The sequence below is a fragment of the Notolepis coatsorum genome (genome assembly GCF_963971535.1).
Source record: "Notolepis coatsorum genome assembly, chromosome: 3".
Taxonomy (NCBI): Eukaryota; Metazoa; Chordata; class Actinopteri; order Aulopiformes; family Paralepididae; genus Notolepis; species Notolepis coatsorum.
The window spans coordinates 48,606,690-48,627,698 of NC_140167.1; the positions used below are offsets into that span (position 1 = coordinate 48,606,690).

The 21,009-nt window shown below is 41.7% G+C and overlaps 1 protein-coding gene across 2 annotated transcripts in view; it reads left to right on the plus strand.

Annotated features, from left to right (window-relative positions):
* Positions 1-21,009, plus strand: part of ppp2r5ca (protein phosphatase 2, regulatory subunit B', gamma a) — a 108,662-nt gene that overhangs the window by 39,097 nt on the left and 48,556 nt on the right. For both annotated transcript variants that reach the window (XM_084310720.1, XM_084310721.1), the window contains exons 2-7: positions 1,121-1,320; positions 15,592-15,702; positions 17,579-17,671; positions 18,099-18,229; positions 18,341-18,400; positions 18,686-18,794. In XM_084310720.1, coding sequence (XP_084166846.1) covers positions 1,121-1,320; positions 15,592-15,702; positions 17,579-17,671; positions 18,099-18,229; positions 18,341-18,400; positions 18,686-18,794 — 704 coding nt within the window. The remainder of the gene's footprint in view (positions 1-1,120; positions 1,321-15,591; positions 15,703-17,578; positions 17,672-18,098; positions 18,230-18,340; positions 18,401-18,685; positions 18,795-21,009) is intronic.

Here is a 21,009-nt window from a genome sequence, read left to right on the forward strand (position 1 = left end):
ATATAAACATTTAATTTCATTATCTGAAATATTCTAAAATCATTAAGTCTGCCATAAGCCATTATACATACATTTGTGTGTGATTATTATTTTCTCACAGTAGAGTGTGTATATATATACATATATATATGTGTGTGTGTGTTTGGCTAAAGTGGATAGAAAACACAGTACTGTGTAAAAGTCTTAGGCACCCAAGAGTTTTTATATAAATTGTCTTAGATGTAAATAACTTTTTTTATTAGTGTGTCAGTAGACTACTCTTAGTACATTTTCATTAAATTATTTTTTAAAGCATCTTCATGGTTTAATAATGCAAACATATGTTGCAGGGACTTATTATAATCATCATATTGGCGTGACTGTATGCATCAAAGGGTTAAATCAAGCATTTTTAAGTGATTTAGAGGAAATGTCAAAATATCGCGATATATATCGTGTATCGCGATATGGCCAAAAAATATCGCGATATCATTTAGAGGCCATATCGCCCAGCCCTACTTGATACAGTTTAATTTGGTTGCTGTACTGTAACTAAGGTATTAATTAACAAAGTAATTTTTTTTTTTTTTTTTTTTTTGAGAATCGAAATTAATAATCAAAATGCAAATATGTTACTTCTGGTTCCAGAACCGGAAGTTAGGAACCAGTTCCTATTAGAACCGGTTCTCGGTGCCCAACCCTATATAATTATATACATTACTCGTGTTTACGGAAAACTAGGTTTTGAGGCGAGCAGATCTCCTAGCGATTGCTCTGCAAGAGCTCCTCCCCCTCAGAGCGAGTCTTGACAGTCCAGTTCAGACATTGTCTCTACTGATCCCTTTCTATCAGAGTTCAAAAGGTAGGCAATACTGCCACCTGGTGAGATTCGGCATTGCAATTCCAACGTAGGCAAATGAGCCAGGGACACCTAGAGTGATCCGGATGAACGTTTAGAACGGGGATCAAAGGAAAAAGATAAAAGGATCTAAAACGTATTATTACGTTTTTGGCGCTCAAGTGTGGCCGGTGAAACGCGTAATATTACGTGTTTGGCCGTCAAAGAGTTAAAAGCCCTCGTCTTTTTCTAAAAACCCTCCCGTCATCGTCCTCACGTTCTCCTCCTCTCTCTCCTGGTCAGATGTGGCTCCGGCTGAGCAGGAGAAGCTGTTCATCCAGAAGCTGCGGCAGTGCTGCGTCCTCTTCGACTTCCTGTCCGACCCGCTGAGTGACCTGAAATGGAAGGAGGTGAAGCGGGCGGCGCTGAGCGAGATGGTGGAGTACATCACCCACAACAGGAACGTCATCACGGAGCCCATCTACCCGGAGGTGGTGCACATGGTCAGTATAGGGGGGGGGGGGGGGGGGGGGGGGGTTCACAGTGTGTTGGTTCTGAGGCCGCCAATTCAGTTCAGTCGATGCAGTGCAGTGTATCATTTCAGATTATTGATCATGTTGTCAGTTCAAAATGTTGTTCTTCTTTTTACAAATGTTTTTGTTCTAAATCTAAGTGTTAAAGGGACACGATAAGATTATGGTAAATGCACTTACCGACCGTCTTCTCCAGAGTCGGACAAGAACACAAGATGCAGAAACAAGCATTTCATCATAAAGTATTCTGTATTCCATTATGACAAATGATAAACGCACTTGAAACTTGAGACAAGAAGATGGATACCAATTTCCTCTCTGCGTGCAGTAAAATGCTGTCAGGCTGCAAGCTAGCCTAGCATAGCACAAATGAATGGAAGCGGATATAGACCATTAGCCTAGCTTAAAACTTTGGGAGAGGCGTTTTTGGCCAACAGCTAGGCTAGCTGGTCCCTATCCGCTTCCATTCATCTTCTGCTACGCTAGGTTGCATGCACCTTTTTAACCTGTTCAGGGCTCTATAGTGTGACCATATTGCTCGCATATGCCCCTAGAAATATGTGTGTACGAACCGGAAAAATCAATTACTTGCACGGTGTGCGAGTGAAGATTACAGCCTCAGTCGTGCTTTTTTTTCCTCCGCTGATAAATCGTTAAACTACAAGTCCCACATTGTACTCAAGCCAACGGTCCAATCACAGTAGAATGACGTGACTGGTTTCAAGGGAAAGAAAGGAAATGACCAATCGGAATCTCTCATTTGCTTGTTTACTTCCTGAAAGTCCGCCATTGCGATATGCGAGACGTTCCCAAGACAGTAACATTAAATTAACTTATTCTAGTCTTACCAATAGCAATAGATTTTAGAACACCTAGATTTATCGATAGCAATAGTAATATAACGTTAATGCAACAAAACGAATGCCTTGCTTTGTTAATCATAACATTGATGCAGTAGCGTATGTCGTTGTGTTGGCTGTAATCGACCGTCAATCAATGGTCTACCTGACACGCAAACTCATAAACAATGTTTATGTACTGGAGGTGTACATTATTTCAATAGGCAAACCTGAAAGGATTATTTTTCTAGAAGAGCAACACTAACCAAAACATAGGCATTGTATGCATAAAAGGGGCTAAAGTTAAGTGACTGTTACTTTTGTAGCAGTAGTTTGATTTGATAATTTATTTGATAGGGACAGCACATGTTAATGAACATCAAGTACAAAATACAAAATGTAAACATGCAGGGTTGTAGCAAGAGCTAATTTACACCAGGAGACAGCAACACTCTTTCAATAAATAAATAGCCTGCTTAGGGTAAAAGCATTGTGACAATCAATGATACAAACAAGAAACAAGTTACATAAACTAAATCAGATTTAAAAATGATCACAGTTCTGGTTTGCCTTAACACTTTAATTGCCGGGAACGCCGTAACTCGTCTTTCCCCGCCATGCTCATTCTGCCGAAGACGCCGTAACACGTCTTTGATATCAATATTTCCAAAATTTGTGATCGAAATCATATTTCTCCTCCGGGGACCTGAGATATACTGCTGAGCTCCACTCAACTGTCTTAACTTTTCAAGAGCGCCATCTGGTGGCCGATCGGCCAACAGGAAGTGATGCGCCAAACAGGAAGTGCTCATCCATATTTCGTCTCGGCACTCGCGATCTCTTTGCCCGTCAATGTGCGGCTCTTCCATCCATAAAAAAAAAAAAAAAAAAAAAAATTACTTTTCTTTTTTTTTCACTTTTTTTTTTTTTATGTCACTCATTCCATAAGGACGTAGAATAAACATTTACAATTTTTTTTTAAATGGTCCATTTGCATGTTCTTGGTATCTGAATCTAGGCACATATATGGATCAGTGTCAGAAATAGTGTGTCTGTTACTAGGCTTGAGTAAATTGTAATGAACCAAAGGAGAATATCAATTCTATTTAAAAAAAAAAAAAATTATCTTTGACTGTAAATAACACCATGCTAAAATTGACCAGACCTGAAAAATCTAAGCAAATGAATAAAGGGAAGATGATTAAACAGAAGGTTTTGTAGATACAGTACTGAATTCTGCCATTTTTTTTATAATGTAAATTTCTCCACCATTTTTCATCATATTGCAACACCGTTTTTTGCAAGACGTTCACAGAAAGGTAGAGAAACTAACTGCGTTCTGTTTTATGGCAATAACGTTCAGGTTTGTGGGAGATAATCCCAAAAAATAAGAGAAATTAAAAAGTTAATCCAGAAGTCAGATGATTGACAGGGGCTGGTGTGAGCTGGGTAGGGTAGTTTTTCGAAATTTGAAAGCCCCGAGTCTCTTCCTTCAAAAGACTACACTCACTTTTGGCTGTGCCACTTCCTCCTGTCAATATGCGCCGGTTTCCGACTCAATGCCCTGAGATTTCTATAATCTTATATTTCACTAATAACAGTTAAAATAATTGGTAAACAAACATAATGCTGAAAATATACACTTTTACTGTATATCTCGGGCTTAAGAGGTTAACCCTGTGAGGCCCAAATTAAAAAGAAATTAGCAACTTCAGAGGCCAGAGGGTGGGACATATAAACACACATTTACTATCAAATAGCATTGTGAGGCTGAACAACAGGACCAATTGACTATACATGTGCTTAAAGGGGAACTATCTTATAAATGGCTTTTTTCAGTGTTTACCATTGTTTCTTAGCTATGTGGACTTATATTAATAGGATATATGTCTCTAATTCTCATATTGGCGAATTCTTCCAATTCTCCTCTCACAATATTCACCCTCACTGAACTGAGTCATCTGAAAATGTGCATATCTGTGATGTCAGAGATTTCTCAGCTGCATAATAATGTGGCAGTTGATGTGACAGTTGGCACCAGGCCACACAGTGGTTGGAGCCCAGCCTCAAAACGGCTTAAGATCTTGAGGTAGAAAAATGCGGTTTTTAGTACTTGATTAGAAATACAAAACAATGCATTTTTTTTGAAAAAAACCTAGGTGTTCCATAGACTCACAGGAATTGTGTAACAATTAAGACATTAGCAACTTCAGAGGCCAGAGGGTGAGACCTATAAACACATGAAGGGTGCCGTGACTGAGAAAAAAGGTTGAGAAACGCTGGTATATGGTGTGGCTCTTTGTGGTACCACAGTAATTTTTTTGTGGCTCTTAGTCTCTGACTGGTTGGCCACCCCTGATCTAGATCAACATCCCATAATAGCAAAATGTCTACTCCAAGCTGATCGCCCAACGCCGCGAGGAAGGTACGTTGAGTTTCAACGTTATTTTCTAACGTCTTCTATACTAACTGATCTGATGATCATATGACCCACCCTAGATGAATGATATAACGTTGCCCACGGAATTATAAACGACCCCCCGCCCATCCGGTCAACATCAGATGATACGTAGTAACGTCTCTGGAAGTACCTCCAGTTGACATTTTTTATCTGGCACCGATCGCTATCAAACTGTATTTCATCATAAATATAATGCATTTGGGGCTATAAATCAAGTTCTGGAGAAAGCTGCAGAAAACGATAAAAACATACTTATACTTTAGACCGTATTTTAGTATGAATATGTGAATGAAAAAGTATAACGTTGCTACACCCTGAACAATAGATATAGGACATTGAATGGGCCATAATAATGTCAATTTAGCAATACAATTTAAAAAGTTATAGCCCTGCAAAGAAGGGGAACTTCTCCATAGACAAATAGAGCTGGCTAGGGATGGTAAATTATGAATTTAACCATGGCGATCAAAGTGTTAAGTTGCAGTTTAAGATGGGTCTTGAACATGGAGTATGTGGGGCACTCTCTAATCACAACTGGTAGGCTATTCCAGTAGTTACCACCTTTAACAGAGAACACAGTTTTAGCAAAGGTAGTAGGGGTGGGACGGTACGCATTCGAACCGTGTACCGTACGGTACGACCCCCACGGTTCGGGGCGTCTGTATCGTACGGTTCAGATGACTCGCAAATAAAGAAATTCATTTGGCGGAGCCGGGAGAGGTGAGCACTGGCTGACGGCAGCAGCAGCAGCACTGCAGCTAGGTGCTAGTCAGTTTGTGTAAGCCCTAGCCCTATTTTCTGATAAAACGCCTAAAAATACATGCCTAAGTAAAAGGTCCATTTAGCATGTTCTTGGTATCTAGGGACATCTATGGATCTCATGGAATGTATTCTGTGTCAGAAATATTGTGTCTGTTACTAGGCTTGAGTAAATTGTGATGAAACAAAGGAGAATATAAATTATGATTTTTCTTTGCATCTTTGACAGTGAATAACCCCATGCAAAAAATGACCAGACATGAAAGATTGCTAAATCTAAGCAAATGAATAAAGGGAAGATGATTAAACGGAATGTTTTGTAGATACAGTACTGAATTCTGCCATCCGGACACATGCAATTTGAAATATTATTATAGAATATAGAATACCAGGCCTATAAATTACCTTATTATAGGCAACTCGCACATCTATGGATCGGGCCAAATCTCCTCTTTCAAATGGCTGAGTTCAATTTGGATTTAGTATCTCCAGGCGTGCAGCAAGAACCGTGAATGAAATCTACTGTATGTACAGTTCCCTTCTTATAATGGATATATGGCTCCACCATTTTGGATCAGATTGCAACAGGGATTGTTGCTAAACGTTCACAGAAGGTAGACACACTAACTGTGCTCCAATCTATGCCAATAACATTCAGTTTTGTGATAGACAATCCAGAGAAATAAGAAAAAAAAATCATACACAAGTATTTTGCTTGCTGGAATCGGCTAGGTAATGTCGTTTTTTGAAATGTCAACGCTCATTGAGCACTCTGGATGCCCTCTCCTCATATGACGACAAACTGCGATGCAACACAAATTCAAAATGTCGGATATTCGCTAAATTATGAAGACATTCCATAAACTAAAATCTCACAAATAACACTTTAGACTATTGGTAAACAAACGTATTGTTGAAAATATGGCTGCTGTTTTGACAAGATTATGGTCTTTACGCTTGGGGATATGGCATGCTGGCTTAAGCAGGTGTATCATTTGCTGAAATCCTTCGCCGTCAACCATATCGATCATGCCGTTTTCGATAAATGCACAGACTGGCTTGGGGTATTTTTTCAAAATCAACGCTTCTCTTAGCCTGCTTAACTTTGCAAGTTGCTGTCACTCGTGTTTTTTCCCCTCGCTTATTTTCCAGACATGGAGGTAGTCTCTTCCTTGTCATAGCTATATTGCGCCCTCTATCTGTTCATTGAAACATGCTTTGAAAATACACCATTCTACTGATGGGTACAATGTAATACGAGACCGACAACATTGTAACATATCATTGTTTGATCGAGTAAATGTCATGTGTTCGAGTAAATCCTTAACGAGCAAGCAATCGATCTTCGATTAATTGTTAACATCCCTACTGTTGTTAACATCCCTACTGGGTATCCATTCAAAAATGTGATACTTTTGTGGTATGGATCGAATTGCTTCAGTGCTATCGACTCAAGTATCAAAAGACACTTATCATTCAATACCAAATTTCGATACCTAAATAGTTAATCTCCAGAGATTAGGGGTGCAACGGTACACAAAAACCACGGTTCGGTACGTACCTTGGTTTTGAAGTCACGATTCGGTCCGTTTTCAGTACAGTGGGTGGAAGTTTGCAGAACGTGCAGTGAAAACTCCAATGCATCTAACAAGCTTTGCATCTTCCTCATTCCCATATGTCCACTTCACGGTAAAAACCTAAACTAACGTTAGCTGCTAACTAAGCTAACCCTGCTCACAGACAGATAAAATAGTCTGAGGAAGGGGGGGGGGGCTGAGCCCCTCTCTCACTCCCTCTCTATTGTACATTCAATGAACGTTTAAGTAGCAAAATATTACACTATAAAAACTAACTGCGTCCCATACCTGGTCTTTGGAAAGACCAGATGACGTCAGAAGAGTTTGATGGTATTTACTGAGGATTGCCAGATAATGTTGAAATTTAAATATATAATACATAATAAATGTATACATAACCATGCAACATAAAAAATAATTGTTGTAGCAACTAGCGGTGCACGATATTGATATATTGACCCTGATACCGATACCGATAACTTTCTGCTCCTCAAGGCCGATACCGATTAACCGATATTTATTGTATTATAAAAGTTTTTTTAAATGTATATTCCTGTAGTTTTGACCTAACCAGATTTATCATGACATGAGCGTTACTACTATGAACAAAACAAAGCCAAGACAACAGTTTTGACTGATAAAGTGACTATATTTATTTTTCCAAATAAATATAATTTGAATCAGAAAATTCACAATCCGTCAACAACTTATAATACATCCAACCTAACAAGTCACCTGCAACATCACCACTGCTACGATGGTGTGTTGAAGGCCTACGACGACGCGCGAGCAGCGAAGGCTGCTGTGAATCCAAAGCCAGCTACAAAGGAACCCGCGGCGTTTGTACCTATTGACGAGGCGTTTGCTAAATTAAAGAAGTTTGACAGAAATGACCCAAGGGCTCAAGCCGCTAGCTTTTAAGCAGTGCTTGGTGGTGCAAATCAACCTGGCTACTACGGAGCAATAAGCTTTAGCTGCTCGCACGTCGTCGTAGGCTTTTAACACACCATCGTGGTGATGTTGCAGGTGACTTGTTAGGTTGGATGTATTAAGTTGTTGCCCTTTTCCCTCCTCGTGGAACTTCTGCATTGCATTTGTTACAAATAGCAAGCAAACTTTTTTCCTCTGAAACTATTCCCACACTACTGACGCCATCTTTGTTTACATCCGCGCTGCCTCTGAAACTTACGCGGCTACGTCACAGCCAAGAATGGGAGCGCTGGATTTGTGTAAAACGCCCTCTTCCTAAACCACACGCTATCAGTCGTACCACTGTACTGGCAAAACGGGAGGAGCCTACAGTAAAAACAAACGCCCTTCATCCCAATTCACCCACACCGCATTTCTTTTTACCAAAAAATATATTATATATTATCGGAGCTATCAATAACGTTATCAGGTTTATCGGGATGACGTCATAATTGCTGATATCGGCCCGATAATTATCGTGCATCCCTAGTAGGAACGGTTTGGGAGAGGGAGGTAGGGAGGGGATTTTAGGTCATGTGTTGTGATAACAATGTTGACATTGAGAATGTTATGACGTTGAATAAAAAATGCCCAATGATTGCTGACAAATATCCTTACGATGACTAGTCAGCGACGGAAATACTATTCGGAGGATCATCCCAGTTTAGTTTAAAATGTCACATCCTTTTTTAATCGACTAGAATTGACTATTCTTGTCTCCACTGCCTGTTCAGTGTGGTACCATCTACCTACCTTGTAGCACTTCTTCTCAAACAAGGGTCCCAGTGTTTGGCTCGGCCACCTGCACCGTCCTATGATCTGCATGGCTGGGAATAGCATCTCACAGGGGAGTCAGTTGACACGGACCAGGAACATAACACACTTTTCATTATGGTGGGTCTAACCCACGTAGTACAAAGACGTTTCTAGAGTCTGTTGCATGGACGATGCTTTGAAAGATGGCTAAAAGCTTTCAAGTGACCCATGAACATTAAGTACAGAGAGGTTTCTAGAGTTGCAGGGCTCTACAGTGTGACTATTTCACTCGCATTTGCCCCTAAAAATAGATATGTGCGAACTGGAGAAATCATTTAGGAGCACACTGTGCGAGTAATAGCTTTGCGTAGTGGGCGTGTCAACACGCAATTGTCAGAACAGAGCGGACCTTCAATTCTAGTCTAAGCAATGGCATCTTAAGGCTGAGCCCGAACCCTGTTTTTAGGGTTCGAACGTTCGCCAGGGTTTATCGAACGAACGTTCGAACGTTCGTTTTTTCTTTAATTTTTTAATAACATTTTTTTTTAATAAATTTTTTTTCTTCATTTTTTTAATAATAATTCTTTTTTTTATTGTATTATTATAGATCCTACGGAGGGTGGCATTGCATAGTCTATTGGTGAAAAACATGTTGTTTACAGTGGTGGCTGTTCATGTAAACATGTAATTAAACAAAGCACTCAGAAGAAAATAAACAAGCTACTGAATCAAAGTATGATAAACAATAGCCCTTGCAGTCACGTAAGGGGCTAGATAAACAAATGCATTCGTTTTGTGGCATTAACCGAACGTTATATACTGTAGTTAGTGTTACACGTTCAATAACAGGTATTCACTCTTGGTCGACGGGGAGGGGAGCCGGGAGGAGAGGCGCACGCCTCGGCTCAACAGACCCGTCCACCGTCTACCTCGGAACGGCCGGGCTCGGGCTCCCAACACGCCTGCCGCCCGTCCGCCCTACCACCGTTCCGAGGTAGACGGTGGACGGGTCTGTCCACCGTGCGCCTGCTGTTGTTTCCAACGCAACCACCTCCCGCCATGAAGCTCGCGCTCCGTGGCCGAAAAAGGATGGTATTCATTAATGATCCTTCTGCAGGTTCACCTACGGAAACCTTGTTACCGATTACTTCCTCGGCGGGGAGCTAACTACAGCTCCCCGGTAGCTACGGTAAGTCTGTTGAGGCTTGCCGATTGGTGGTAACAGCAGAGGCGGGTGCAAGCGGTGTGACGTAATTGGCAGAATCGCCTGTCAATCAAAATAGAGCTCTGGTTGAGAAATAGTATCCCGCTGCAGCCCGGCAGACCATACTGGTTGAGCCGAGCGCCTCGCATTCACATCACCTCAACCTCAACCCCGTGCGCATCCTTTATTTTTTCTTTTTCACCGAACGTTCGAACCTATTAATTAAAGTCCGAATGTCAGCGTAACGAACGAACGTTCGAACGTTCGGGCTCAGCCTTATGGCATCTAGCTCTTCAGTCCTGCATTTGACAGCTCTGTGACAACTTCTCTCGCGAGTCACGCTGTTTCTATGTGTAATGTAAACTCTGCAAGCAATGGGTCCAATGGTCTAACATGCTTTGCATCCTCGCCATTCTGGAATGCCCACGTTGTGTTAAAAACCTTAACAAATGTTAGCTGCTAACTAAGCTATCCCTGGGAACGCTCAAGAGGCATCCAATAGTGAGGGAAGCGGGGGGGAGCCTCTCCTCTCTCTCTGCTAACAATCCTGATTCCATTCTTCTTCATTCAAAAGGAAGATATTGATGGACATTAGCTATAGTATAGCTCAGCAGCTAATTTTTATTATTTACGTGTCAACAGCGTCAAAATATTAAAATTATAATGAATTAACCTCTTAACACACCCTGTGCCAAAAACGAGTTTACTCGTTATTGCCCGCCAATCTAATAACGCCAACAACGAGTTTACTAGTTTTTATGATCGTTATTTCCTTTATTCGCTATTGGCATTCATAATTCATCCAGGAAGGCTCCGGGAGCCAGCTGGACCCTGTCTGATATTTCAACGCCTCAATACCGCCGCCTGGTGGATTTTGGGCGAGTTGCACTCTACTCTAAACCAGATGTGGCTCTGTGCATCGGGGAAAATCCTCCGGCAGAGCTATCGTGTTATGTTGATCAAGACAAACACTCTAGTGCATTTGATCGCTTTTGAGACGCAATAATCAATATGATTTCGGCGTTTATTGCGTCATACAAACGGAAAATGGATCTAGCAGATCGAAATCAAATAATTGGATTTTTTTTTCTCCAGACTCATCGGCCACAGGAAAGAGGAATCTAATGTTAATTCCAGCTCGATTGTCCATTTATTTCATTGCAATCCATCCGATCAACGTATGATGTCGTACTAAGGAAAGCCGTTACTGACAATCAAGGAATCATAAACGCCCCCCCCCCCCCCCCCCCTTACTTCACGCATGATGGAGCATAATGTATACCGATCATATGCATTTGAATTTTTTAATATAGCGTGTGTAGGGGTGGACGGTATACGGTATAAACGGTATTAATTTGCTCTACGGTATGGATTTTGACTATACCGTGTAACCGGTAGAGTAGCTCTAAAATAGCAATGACGTCATGTAACCACAGCGCGACTATTTCAATCGCATTTTCCCCTAAAAATAGATAGAATTAGTCATAGATAATAGATATGTGCAAACTGGAAAAAGTTATTTAGGAGGCTTCGCGCAGTGGGCGTGTCAACACGCAATTGTCATTTCATAATAAACACATATCACCGCGGCGCACAGCAAGTTTCAATTTCAGTTCCTGGCATTTTTAACCAGTGGAGAAAGGTAAGAGATGTCCCTATCGTTTTTCTTATATGAATTATTCTACGTTAATAAAACATACCTGGTGATCAACTACAGTTTGCTGTAAACATTATGATATGCGTGTAGTGTTATGATAACGACGGCTGCAGCGGGAGCCGGGAGGACGGCGGCAGCAGTGGATTTGCGAATAGCATGCAGCTGCAGAGCCGCAGAGCCAGCGGCGCTTTCAGGTCAGGTCCGCTCAACAGCGCCCCCCCACCCAACGTCTGAAAGCTGTGACCAGACCTGAAAGCGCCGCTGGCTCTGCGGCTCTGCAGCTACATATGCTTCTAGCAAAATCCAGCATCCAGCCCGGCTGTTTGCAATGGGAGCAGCACGGACTCGGGACTTATTTTATTTGGAATATAATGACTTTATACGCAAAAGTAGCCTAGTTTTAAGTTAACATATTATAAATCTACATGCCTTGAGGATGTCATTCTTTATATAGCCTGCCTATCAGGCAAAAAAAAGTATTCTAACGGAAACACTGATACCGTGATATATACCGTTACCGTCTATGCTTCAAATTATACCGTGATATAAATTTTAGACCATACCGTCCACCCCTAATAGCGTGTATAGGAACGAAACGCCAATTGATTATGTATAATATGCGTCTGGGCCTATAACTCGCGTTCTAGGAATTACTGCTCTACACTCCAAAAACATACTTATATTCACGACGGTACTAACACGACAATGTATGAATGGAAAAATATAACGTTCCCACATCCGGAACGATAGATACCCGATGTTGAATGGGCCATAGTAATGTCGATATAGCTATAATATTTAAAAAGTTATAGCCCTGCAAAGAAGGTGAGCGATTCCATAGGCTTACAGCACTGACGGAGTGGTATAAGTTGGGCAAACTGCGTGGCACAGAATGTGTTAACTCATTCAGGGCCAACCACGTAATATTACGTGTTTGCCCGACAACCGTTGGGTGCCAACCACATAATATTACGTTTTTAGTTCGTTTAAATTTTTTTCGATTTTAATATCCTATTCAATGCCAGGGACCCGTATGTTGCCGTTAGAAGGCCTACTGTGCCGCAGAGGGTGCAGTACCGGCCAGATTATCCAAGGTGGCGGTATTGAGCTGCAGTAAACCCTGTTCCAGACCCTGTGTTACACTGAAAGGTCTCCAGACGCAGATTTTCAGTAGACTGCAAGGCGGTCGCATCCAAACATCTACGCGACATCCGATGCATATGCTGTGGTTGGTTATGTCATGGGCCAAATGGATATCGGATGGAGCAGATATCGATCAAACAATTGGAATATTATTTTTGGAATACTCTCGATCAAAGGTAAGGATCATCTGACGTAAATTCTGGCTTGATTGTGCAAGGTTTTCATACCGATCCAGCTGATCAGCGTTTTAGCGTTCAATACTAATACTAATGGTAATCAGAAATACCCCCCCCCTTTCATGCATTCATGATGAAACATAATACCTACTGTATACATTTTATTCTGGAATACTAGCGTGTATAGGCAAGAAACGCCAACGCAAATAGTAGAATTGACCTATATGGCTATTACGCAGCCTTTCAGAAATTACCCCATACCGCTGTAAAATCACTTATATTCACCACGGTATAACACTGGAATGTATGCATGGAAAAATTATCTCTTTTTTGCATCTTGACCGGAAGAAACTGTGTCAAATGACTATAGCAATGTATCCATGGCTATAATATATAATATAGTTTTAGCTCTACAAACAAGGTCACGCAGTCTTTTAATGCTTGGCCCAGCTACAGTGGTCCGCGTCTAATGGCTGGCACTGATTGAGTTAACAGGCACCCAGAAAAGTGGCAATTATTTTACTTGAACTAGAATAAGGACTACATATCTTTTTTTGCAAAGCTTAGCTTTATACTTATAGCACATGCATGAGCCTAGTCTCTTTTGAAAGATAACATTCTGAAGTTAATGCAAAAAAGGAAAATTACTTTTAGTGCTAATGAAATAGAGTAACAGAGGTCTGAACTTGAGTTGAACTTGTGTACTCACATTTTTCTGTAGTGGTTGCAAGATTCCATATTCCAATATTCCAGCAAAGAGGTATAAGCTGGAAAACACTGCGGTTCCATAGCCTGAAGTCTTATGTAGTAGAGGTCCAAATCTTATAAAAACCCGTTCAGAAATGGGTTTTAGACGTTTTAGTAAAACTGACGAAAAAATTTAAAGCTTTCCAAAATCCATTTCCTCATCCACCACTGTGCATTCTGAAGCCAGCGTACACTCGCTGGCTACAAAGCTGACGAATAATCTTCCGGAGTGGTCATCTGACGCATGGCGCGTAAAAATATACTCTCCTGACATATCGGCATGTAACTGGAGAACCGAGGCACGGATTTGGTCGAGTGAGGTGGCGTTCGAACGGCAACAAATGGGTCTTTCGAATGGTATATTATATGTTTGGCGAAAAATGCATCCCGAGCCGCTAGACGCTCACAAAGTGACTGCGTGCGTTCCGCGCACGGGCATGACTGCCCGATGCCGGTACTTCTCCTGTTAAGACGTTAAAGAATTTTATAACGAATTTTCCATGTTCTGTCATCTAATAATATATTCTATCGGTATCGAAGTCAAAATGTTAGTATCGTGACAACAACACTACAACATACAAAAGCAGCTGGACAACCTATATCCTTTGCGTCTAGTAGGCATGGGCCAATGTGTGATTTTGGTGGTATGTGCTATTGCACGTGTGACCTTTAGTATGCATGCACAGTATAATATGCATGTAATAAATAGTTTGTTAATAAACAAAAAAATTGTCACTGTGCTCTTAAATCTTTTCATTTAGGAGCACATGTGCTCCTTGGGAAAAAGGTTAGCGTAGAGCCCTGAGTTGGTTGCAAGGATAAGGTGTTGAAAGATGGCTAAAAGCTTTCAAGTGACCCATGAACATGACTTGCATGTGGTTTTCAGAGAGTGCCGTTCATGATTAAATAGAAAATGATGACCATATAAAATGTTAGCACTAGAAATACTTGAAATAAAACTCAATGCTTGGCATTGGAGTCAAATGCGTGTGTGTTCTACCTTTTTGTGGTAGAAACTACAAAATGTAAACAAATCACAATTCTATACCAATACTTGATACTTAACTCATCAGCATGTTTCTGCTGCTCAGTATTCCGGGGAAGATGGCGGAGGCTGCGGCTGTACCCCCGCATCGGTTCTTCTGCCACTGCTGTAAGGGAGAAGTGAGCCCCAAGCTCCCGTTCGGGGATTTTGTGTTTTCCACAACAACAAAAAAAACACAGATGGGAAGCAATCACTGTTTTAGCTTGTCGATCATACTAATGTTAATAACATCCATTAATCCCAATGTTATGTTATGCTTGTTTTTTTGTAGTTCGTGTTTTAGATTAAAGTAGGCCACGTATCATGTTGTCTTTCGATTTAACTTTTAATTTTGCCAGCGAAAGTATGTCGTGTATGTCATATGTTGTGATGAATTGAAAATGGGGGACCCTGATGTAAACAAGACGAAAATCTGCACCCCCCCCCCCCCCCAACCACCTCCAATGTAAATTACCCAGTATGGTTGTCAATATCCCAATGTACCCAACCCCCCCCCCCCCACACAACCCCACCCAACCTCCTCCAATGTACAGTTTCTACGTCAAATGTATATACTCCCTTTTCTTGACTATTTTTGTATCACAAACGGTACTGTATTTGCAAATTGGTATGTCATAAATGTATAGATGTAGCAGTACTGTCTTATCTGTATGTCATATATGTCCTGATGAATTGAAAATGGGGGACCCTGATGTAAACAAGACTAAAGTCTTTCTCTGGTCTGCATCCCCTTAACAATTGTGTGTATTGAGCTGTACTGTATTGTACCCATTCTGCAATCTGTTAATAAAGTTTTCAATCAATCAATCAATCAATAGCTAAAATGGTTCTTTCAGTCTTGTGATTTAAGAGTATTCCAGATGTGTAACAAAATGTCAATGTACTCATCTCCTCTTCTCTTCCTCTAGTTTGCCGTGAACATGTTCAGAACGTTGCCTCCATCATCCAACCCGACCGGGGCGGAGTTTGACCCAGAAGAAGACGAGCCCACGCTCGAGGCCGCCTGGCCGCACCTCCAGGTAGATACATGCGTTTCAAACTGTAATCGCCCTGTGAGTTTGGTCTGCAACTGATACTATATCTTTATGAATACAAACAATATTACAAGTTTTAAAACGACTGTCAACCAAAAATAAAACTAGATAAACTCATACCTGGGGATTGAGCATTGAGATTTTGTCTTCTATGATTAAAAATAGATTTAAAAAAATAAAAAGGATTTGTCTTGTGATATGGTTTCAACTTTCTCACGACCTTAGAACTATTAATCTACTACAGGATGCTGAGATTAAGCAGCAGAAAGACTCCTACAATATATAAGCTTTGGTAACACGAACGTCAATGGTAATCTAGAATCTCATCTATCGAATTTCCTAGATAATCGTGATGAATCATGAGTGGATTTTAAATTGAATCATGGCCTCAAGAATTGATTGTGGGGTGTGTGGGTAGTGTAGAGGTCTAAACACTCTCCTACCACCGCAGAGACCCGGTACCGGACTGACAGTAGGGCAGCATGTGGTAGTCTACACCCTCCCCAGACTGACAGTAGGGCAGCATGTGGTAGTCTACACCCTCCCCAGACTGACTGTAGGGCAGCATGTGGTAGTCTACACCCTCCCCAGACTGACAGTAGGGCAGCATGTGGTAGTCTACACACCCTCCCCAGACTGACAGTAGGGCAGCATGTGGTAGTCTACACCCTCCCCAGACTGACAGTAGGGCAGCATGTGGTAGTCTACACCCTCCCCAGACTGACTGTAGGGCAGCATGTGGTAGTCTACACCCTCCCCAGACTGACAGTAGGGCAGCATGTGGTAGTCTACACCCTCCCCAGACTGACAGTAGGGCAGCATGTGGTAGTCTACACCCTCCCCAGACTGACTGTAGGGCAGCATGTGGTAGTCTACACCCTCCCCAGACTGACTGTAGGGCAGCATGTGGTAGTCTACACCCTCCCCAGACTGACAGTAGGGCAGCATGTGGTAGTCTACACCCTCCCCAGACTGACAGTAGGGCATCATGTGGTAGTCTACACCCTCCCCAGACTGACAGTAGGGCAGCATGTGGTAGTCTACACTCTCCCCAGACTGACTGTAGGGCAGCATGTGGTAGTCTACACCCTCCCCAGACTGACAGTAGGGCAGCATGTGGTAGTCTACACCCTCCCCAGACTGACTGTAGGGCAGCATGTGGTAGTCTACACCCTCTCCAGACTGACTGTAGGGCAGCATGTGGTAGTCTACACACCCTCCCCAGACTGACTGTAGGGCAGCATGTGGTAGTCTACACCCTCCCCAGACTGACTGTAGGGCAGCATGTGGTAGTCTACACACCCTCCCCAGACCGACAGTAGGGCAGCATGCGGTAGTCTACTCTACACCCTCCCCAGACCGACGGTAGCGCAGCATGTGGTAGTCTACAGTACACCCTCCCCAGACTCATGGTAGCGCAGTATGTGGTAGTCTACACCCGCCCCAGACTGACGGTAGCGCAGCGCAAAGACCATGGATGGAATTAACATAACAACGATAAAATGGGGGATGGGGGCAAATGATCCAGTTTCCCTCCCCCATGCACTCCTTACTGAGCATGGCGGGATTGTGGTGCTGGAACTCAATAGACCAGACAGCCCCTCAGATGATGGCAGTCTGGACTAAGAAAACACTGGTAGCAAGATTGGTAGATGGTGCCAGAATCAGGACATATGTTAATCAGGACTTATATTTGAGATAGGTAAATTGAAATTAGTATGCATAATGCTTGTTCTAACTAGTTTTCTCTCTGCACTGGGTGAACAGCATTGGCATTTTTTTAAATTTTTTGACTTGACTCAAGTCTTCTCATACATGTGGCTCCTGCCCTTCATCACGATGTCTTGTTTCTCTCTTCCAGCTCGTCTATGAATTCTTCCTTCGATTTTTAGAATCCCCAGACTTTCAGCCCAACATAGCGAAGAAATACATCGACCAGAAATTTGTAATGCAGGTAACAAAAACGGAGCATTTCTACAAACCCTTCTCGTTGTCTCGACAGTTGACCTATATCTCAAACCCTGCACTCTTCTCTTGATCCTCCAATAACAGCTGTTGCTTTCCTCGGAACAAGGGAAGCAACAGTTTTGATTGTAGGATCAAGAAGAGAAGAGTTTGAGATAGAGGTCAATTATATATATCTAATTATTTAAGACTGATAATCCTACTATGCTAATATGTACTATGTAGTATATAATATACTACACACAAGTTCAACACAACGTTGACGAACAATATCACTTACCCAGAGTTGTACCCATCCTGCTGACTCGTTGTACAGAACTTGTAAGTCGCTTTGGATAACGGCGTCAAACTAAATGTAAAAAATTATCAAATGTGCTGGAAGGAATAAGCCGTCTGTCTCCTGTCTCGCCTGGCAGCTTTTAGACCTGTTTGACAGCGAGGATCCTCGTGAGAGGGACTTCCTCAAAACCACCCTCCACAGGATCTACGGGAAGTTCCTGGGGCTGAGGGCATACATCAGAAAACAGATCAATAACATCTTCTATAGGTGAGTGCGCTTGATTGATTGATTCCAGTGCATCTCCCATCAATAGCTGGAGAACCGGTAGACGATGGAGGAACAGTTGCATTGAAAGTTGATCTTTGTGTGTTTCTATAGGTTTATCTATGAGACGGAGCACCATAATGGTATAGCTGAACTACTGGAAATACTTGGAAGGTACGGGCTTTGACTAAAGGCACACCGCTTGACATTTCTCTCAGCTGTGTTTGATGTTATGTGAAGAAGATTGTGGCTTAAACGTCCTACAGTATGGGCTAGTTCTCTCCCCAGACCCAACATCATTCCACTTATTTACCACAGCGAATCAATGACTGAACGAACCATGAAATTAGTATTTAATGGGTCTCCAAATAGCCTCTCGAATGCCATCTGTTGTTTTGCGTCTGTCGTGCTTCGTTTAAATTATATTCTGATTGTTGCTCTTGTCGCTTTTCTTCTCAGTATAATCAACGGGTTTGCCTTACCACTAAAAGAGGAGCACAAGATTTTCCTGTTGAAGGTTTTATTGCCTCTGCACAAAGTCAAATCACTCAGTGTCTACCATCCACAGGTAAGGGCATCACGTGTGTACGACCTTATGAGGGTGTGTTCATTTGTGCATCAAACCTTTTATTTATTTATTGTTTCAAACCTGCATATTTCAGTGAAACGATTTGTGAAATAGACCCTTCCAAACTCGACGACGTACACATTCTATGTTCCAAGTTGCTGTGTTTTGCAAATGTTAATGGCTGACGGGAAATACGCTTTGGGCCCAAGCTGTTCCTCTGAAAAAATGCAAAGAAACTATAAAAGAAGGAAGGGTCAATGTGTAGCGCATTAACGCACATTGGGGCCAACTTTAGTTTCAACCTTCAACCATCTCCTCGCTTAAACAGATTATTACCTTAGAGGTCAGAATCATTGGCAATTTGTTTCATTGTTAGCTTCAATAGAACCACCAAAGTCTGACACCAAGCAGAGCATAGAACACTGGTATTCTGACGTGATGACCGTTCCTTCTTTTATAGTTTCCTTCGAAAAATGGAGGAACCGATATTGAGGTGTTTGAATTGAGCACCTATGATCACTCCGTTTTGTGTTAAGTTTGTTCATCGCTTGGTCTGTGTTAGAGTAGGTATTGCACTCCTTACACAGAGGTAAGTCGGTAGTAGTCTGTCAGTAGTTCACAGCCTGCAAAACAGCTCTGCCCCAAGTGCCTTATAACTGATATAAAAACAGACCTGTGAACAAATTAGGCCATGGTTACACAAGACTGTTTTTGGTTTCGTTTTGTTGCTGTTTTGAATACGTTTGCTGTCCCTGTTAAATAGAAATGCCGTTTTGGCAGGAAAACGCGTTGCCCTAGCGGGAACGCTGAACATTTGTTTTAAAAACTCGCCGACAACGTGTTGTGTAATCTGCGCTGAGCCGTTGTTGCTCAACGCCCATGCGCAGTAGATACAGACATCTGCGTGCCCTCACCAACGTCCGGTGACAACAGAGCTGTCCCAAATAGCTGCAGCTACCATGTGTTGTCAAGTTATTGTTATAAGGACCCCAGTCCAAGCTACAACAGTCTGCATTCCCTTAACAATTGTTTGTATTGAGCCGTATTGTATTGTACCCATTCTGCAATATGTTAAATAAAGTTTACATCCATTTATTCTGCTAGCATTAACGATTGCATGAGCAGCTGGCTAACGTGAGCTAATGTTAGCTACCAGACCCTGTTAGCTCAGAGCCCCTCTTTCAACATAACAAGCATTAAACAAAATGGCCCAGTCATCTATTCACTTTTGTTTAATACATGAGGCGTTGTCTCTAATGTTATCTAGCTACTGATAGCTCATGATATCATCAGTTTGGTGCTGGCTGGCTAACTAACGTGAGCTAACGTTAGCTGCTCGCCACAATGCTATACTGTTATACTGGCATATTCCATTCACGTTATCATGTAAGCTAACAAAATTGCGCCGATGAGACTAAACCCCGCTTTTGGTGTTCAATTGTGTTTATGTTAGTTTTGTTTCATCAACAAATGAGAGGCAGAACACAGTGAATGTATCCGTTTTGTTTATTGCACGTTCTTTGCTGAAAAATAAGTGCTACAGTGGCTAAATAGCTCAAGGAGGCATTTAAAGATGGCGGCTTGTATATTTTTTTTGCAGGAAGTGTATTGGCACATTCAAGTTCTGATTGGTTGAAAATTGCCTTCATGTTCACCACCTACTGCCACCTACTGCTTTGACATTGTATTACATCACTGTGCTTAGGAGGCAAAACGAAGTGCTCAGGTTGCAAAACGAATGTCTAACTCGGCTGCCACTACGTTGCGACCGGGAAAGCGAAACTCATTTTGAAAACGAAACGAAAAACACCCTAGGTGTAACCTCAGCCTTAGTTTGAAAGAAAATGTGGTAATAACTCTGAATTGCATGTATACAAAGTATCACAAATTATGATATATTAAGTAAGGCTAAGGCTATTAAAGTATTTAATCTGATTAATCTCATGATTGTCCATAGTTAATCGTGATTACCGGTAATGGCAAATTAATCACATATTTTTTATCTTTCTAAATCTACCTTAAACTGATCTTTTTCAAGTTTTAATACTCTTTATCAACATGAGTAGATAAATGCTTGCTTTTTGCAAAAAAAGCATGTTTATTTATTGCCACAATGAGAAATACTGTCCAGAATCTTCAAGTAACTAAGATGTGCAAACTGCATTGCAAAACAAAATGCTGAAATCATGAACAAATTAAATAAAAACCCAACAAA